Source organism: Montipora capricornis, chromosome 6 (assembly GCF_036669925.1).
Source record: "Montipora capricornis isolate CH-2021 chromosome 6, ASM3666992v2, whole genome shotgun sequence".
NCBI lineage: Eukaryota > Metazoa > Cnidaria > Anthozoa > Scleractinia > Acroporidae > Montipora > Montipora capricornis.
This window is the reverse complement of record NC_090888.1, coordinates 28,703,177-28,707,890: the sequence shown is the minus strand read 5'-3', so window position 1 is coordinate 28,707,890 and position 4,714 is coordinate 28,703,177. Positions and strand designations below refer to the sequence as shown.

At 39.6% G+C, this 4,714-nt stretch overlaps 1 protein-coding gene across 1 annotated transcript in view; it reads right to left on the bottom strand.

Annotated features, from left to right (window-relative positions):
- LOC138050417 (zinc metalloproteinase nas-14-like) overlaps positions 1–4,142 on the bottom strand; it is an 18,789-nt gene extending 14,647 nt beyond the window's left edge. The window contains exon 1 of the mRNA XM_068896747.1: positions 3,728–4,142. Within this exon, the coding sequence (XP_068752848.1) occupies positions 3,728–3,791 (64 nt within the window). The 5' untranslated portion in view covers positions 3,792–4,142. The remainder of the gene's footprint in view (positions 1–3,727) is intronic.
- Between the last annotated feature and the right edge of the window lie 572 nt (positions 4,143–4,714).

The window sequence follows — 4,714 nt, the reverse complement described above, 5'->3', positions numbered from 1 at the left end:
TTTTTTGGTTCGTTAACTGGAAAATTTCCGGAATAAATGGAACTTCGGAAAAGGTAGTCCTGTTTTCCCGTTGGAAATTTTCCGATGGAAACGTGTGTTCTCCTTACAATATACCAGGGAAAAACTATGCTAATTAAAAAAAAAAATTACCAAAGCATTTCCAAGCATCACCACTGCATTACCAAAGCCGCACGGACGAGCGATACAAGAGAAGCTTACTAAGACCAATGCTACACAGAGCACATCGTTTCTCTTCCTCAATGAATGCTTTCACTCAAGAATGTCAAAACTTGAGCGGTTATTTCTTGAGCTTAAATACCCTCAAAGCTAAATTAAATCAATTATCAAGAAATTTATGGACGATCTTCAGAAAGAACCGACAGCCAGCGAAAAACCACAAGTCACGCGCTTTGTGCTGCCATTGAAATGTCAGCGATCAGCCAATACTTTAAGACGCCAAACATCAGAACTATTTTGAAAGATTAGCGTGCAGTTATCCCCCGTATTTAACAGTAGCAAATTAAACGCTGATTTGAAACCTATGGAACAAAAATCTGCCGTGGTAAGCAAAGAGAAAGTCGTCTATCATTTCCAATGTAACCATTGCGAGGCTGGTTATGTCAGATATACAAGCAGACACTTACACCAAAGAGTCGACGAACACGGGGGCAAGACCACCATCGGCGAGCACATGGGGACGGCTGTCTTTGCTAGACTTACTTTCACTTTCTCTAGATCGTGAACTTAAAGATTTGACCTTTTTTAATAAATGCCTTCACTGTAGTATTGATTAAGATGTTCTGAATTCGGTATCTTTTGTTTCCCATGATCGTACAAGACTCTTGAAGTAACTCCTTTTATCCACGCACCCCTTTATGAGAAACATCAACTTTTCAGGCCTCGTACTCTAACAGAAGAGTTTAACTGTCCAACTATGTTTGTAAGCTAGCACCCCCTACCAGTTTTTCCTCGCCTACTGCCTTTCAACACTCACCTGTCGCGGGGATACTGAAACCAATTACCACTGCACGTGGACACTAGTCCCTTTGTGCTGATGCCACTCGTAAGTTATTTTATTTTTTTACAAATGTTTTCTTCTTATTTTATTTTATTTTAACCTACAATACTAGACATATTTAGTTGGAACACTCAGCGAATGGTCAGAATCATCGTGTTACAAGATCGTAGCTTATACCACATCCCCCTTCCCCCATTCAGGAAGGGGGAAACGGCGATGGGTGTTCCAACAAATGTGACGAGTATTTTAGCCTACCAAAAATATTAAGATGCTGGTTAACTTTGACAAGGAGTTGAGATTTCGGTTGATTCTACAGGGGCATAAACGAAACGTAAGAATCGTGCGTGTCTGGTCTTCTCGAGACAGAGGTGAGAGATGATTTCATGCAGAGTGGAACTCCTAAATCGCTCTGTTGTAAACATGGCGGTTCACAGTACCAGTGAAGTCGTCTCTCTGGCCTTTCTGTGGACGAATTGGAGGACCTACCGATACAATTTGAGCAAGTTTTGAAAGCTAAAAACTTCGATCGATGCTGTATTTTGCCTGTAGGACTGGGTGGCTCCACACTCATAAGAAAATCTATGAAATGAGAATCGGGGGTCTTCCCTTGTCATGGAACGGCCGAATTACCCAGAATTCCTTTTGGGCATGAAGGAGGCAAGCGGAGACTAGTCCTCATCAAATGAGGAAAAAGTAGCGAGAAGGCGGATACTAAGGTATTTCTAGGCGGATACTAAGGTGTAGCCAAGGTGCGTGCTATTAACGTAGACTTTTTATCATAGGAAGTTCGGCCTGGCCTTTAGTAATTTCTTGTCAAAGAAACGGTATAATGTAAATAAGGAGTAACGAGATTTATATTTGCGATTACCTGTCCTCTTACGTACCACTTAAGTCAAACTCTACATCTCTATGCAATAAGCGCATTCAAAATTTCCTCATATTATTGTATAAAAGTAGTTAAAGAAAGAAAAGGCTTGTCCATCACGGAAAAATGCGTTTTCTTTCCCGTTCTCTTCTTATGCATGATCTTCGTGGAACTTACATTCTGTCCCTCAATAAACCTAGAACAACCAGTTATGGTCTTAGTTCTTTTTCTTACGTATTAACTAAGTACGTTGCAAAATGCGCTACCTGATTTTTCCCGTACCACTGAGTTTACTGGTTTTAAACTAATCCAGGGCCGGATTTTGTACAGCGGCGTTTCGTTTTGATTAATATATCTTTAAATATTATTTAATATTTAGTTATGTATCTGTATATATTATGTATGTTAGCTGTAATGTGTAAGATGTTATTCAGAAATTCGAGATGAAATAAAGTTTTATGCATGTATGTATGTTACCTTCGGCAGGGCGCATGCGTGCACTTTGTAATCTGCGACTCCAGTACTTACCATATGACAGATAAAATGACTTTTCTCTTGAATACATAAGCCATCGAAATCTTACGTTAAATTGTAATGACAAGGGAGGTTTGGCGCTGTGAGTAGGCGTGGGATTTGTCTCATATGGTTTAGGGGCCGACATATCCCTCCCTCAATGCCGTACCGGGAGGCGAGGTCGGTAGCAGAAAGCAGCGAAGGGCCAACTGCGTCCAAAAGCGATCGCACGGGCCGAAATCCCGGGATGAATCGTTTGGTACGACGCTCCAGCGCCACGTCTGGAGGTACTGCATATTTTTCTCGTCTCGTCTTCAAACATTCCGTCAGCGCATGCGTGCGTAAATGTTCAGCCTCTCCGATACCTACAATACTAGACATATTTAGTTGGAACACTTAGCGAATGGCCAGAATCATCGTGTTACAAGATCGTAGCTTATACCACATCCCCCTTCCCCCAATTCAATGTTGTGTGAGAATTTTTCGGGCGACTACTAGTAGTTGTGGAAATCAACATTGGAAGAAGGAGGAAACAGGGATGGGTGTTCCAACAAATAGGACGAGTATTGTAGGTCTTAATCTAGGGGCGGTGCTTCGCATGAGACGTTATAATTAGTCCCGATGCACCTACCCCTGTTGGGTTTTGTTTTTTTCTTTTCATTTTTTTTTTTCATGTGTTGTGTTTTATATTACATATGTGTTGTAATATTTATATTACATATTACAAAAAGAATACCCAATAAAGCTGTTTAAAAACAAACAAATAAAATTCCCAGCCTTTCGAGACTTTTCAGTATTTTCAGGAAATGCAAAAATAAGTGGGACTGCCTTATGTTTGAGATGCTGTTCATAAGGGACGTAAAGCCTACCTTAACCAAACCAAAAGACTCCATTAGCTCAAAGCTGTTTTAAAATATTTAGTTTATATCGCTTCGCTTCGTGATTTTGATGTTTCTACTTTCATTTTTCTTATTAATAAGCATAGTTTTTCCATAGTGTATTTTAAGAAAAATGTGTGAATTCTTATTTTGCATGCAGATATTAGCTCCTTTCATTCCACTCAACCTTATATCTTGATCATTATCAAGATATAAGGTTGAGTGGAATGACATCGAAACGTCGATTTTATAGCGTTAATTTTTATAACCAAAGTTTTTAAAACCAAAATTCTTGTTAAAGAAACTAGCTTAGTGATAAATCTTTAACCGTATTGGTTCCCCTCTTGCTTAACTGAAGCAAAAGCACACTCAAAGCAAACTCAGCACTCTCACCCCGAAATTAATTAAGCTAGTATTTTAATTGTTAAACTTAAACAGACACTTCAGACTTACCGTCAGGATTTTCTGATGCTCCAAACACCGCTGTAACCAGAAGCAGTACCCCAAGCCACTTCATTTTCCTTCCCGACTCTGCAAACTTTGTGTCGCTGTGGAACGAAGCTATCAACTGATGAACTGACAGAAGGAAAAGTCTCGAATTTTATTGAGCTTTATTGAGTCGAGTCGGCGATTTAAAAGATCGTTTGCAGCCAATAAAAAACTGAAACGTGGGAGTATTTTCGACGAGCTTCGAAGTGTTTGTGATGAAACAATGTCTCGAGTGCTTGGTATATCTCCTCAATCGAAACTCAAAGTAAGGAGACATATAAGGTGAATTTTAGGAAATAAAATTTGAAACAAATCTAAACTAATAAAGCCTGAGATATAAGGCCATCGTCGCCGTCATGATTTTCTGCTTTCCGGTGATGAATTATGATGAGTTTTAGAAGGTATATTCATTGTACACTTATTCGCCGCCCTCTTCAATGTAATTAACCGAATTATATATCACGTGGGAAAAAGAAATACAGCAACAACTGGACATGTTTCTACTAGATTGAAATCGATCGAACATTGACGTTACATGCATGAATATAACTAGTCAACAGATCAGTATGGAGTCTAAGTACCACCTGAAAGGATAGCGAAATTGTCTGATAAAATATACATGTGTATTTGACTGAAGCAGTATCCTCGGCTTTGCAAATGCGTTGCTGAACGCCCTTAAAGAGAGCCGACGATATATTGCGCAATGGGTCTGACCCGCAGCCTCCTACACATATGTCTTTGGACTCGTCATTCCTAATACGGTCGTGTTGTTGAGCCAATCCCCTGAAATATTTGTGATACAGGAGACTTCGTGTGCCGCAGCTTAACCGCTTTAACAACTTTAAGTATATCAATATTCCCAGTGGTTCCTGTCAATAATCATCAATAGTTTTTTATGCTCAAGGCATAAAGATCGACATTGTCACCTGACAAACGTCTGCCTTCTATTTT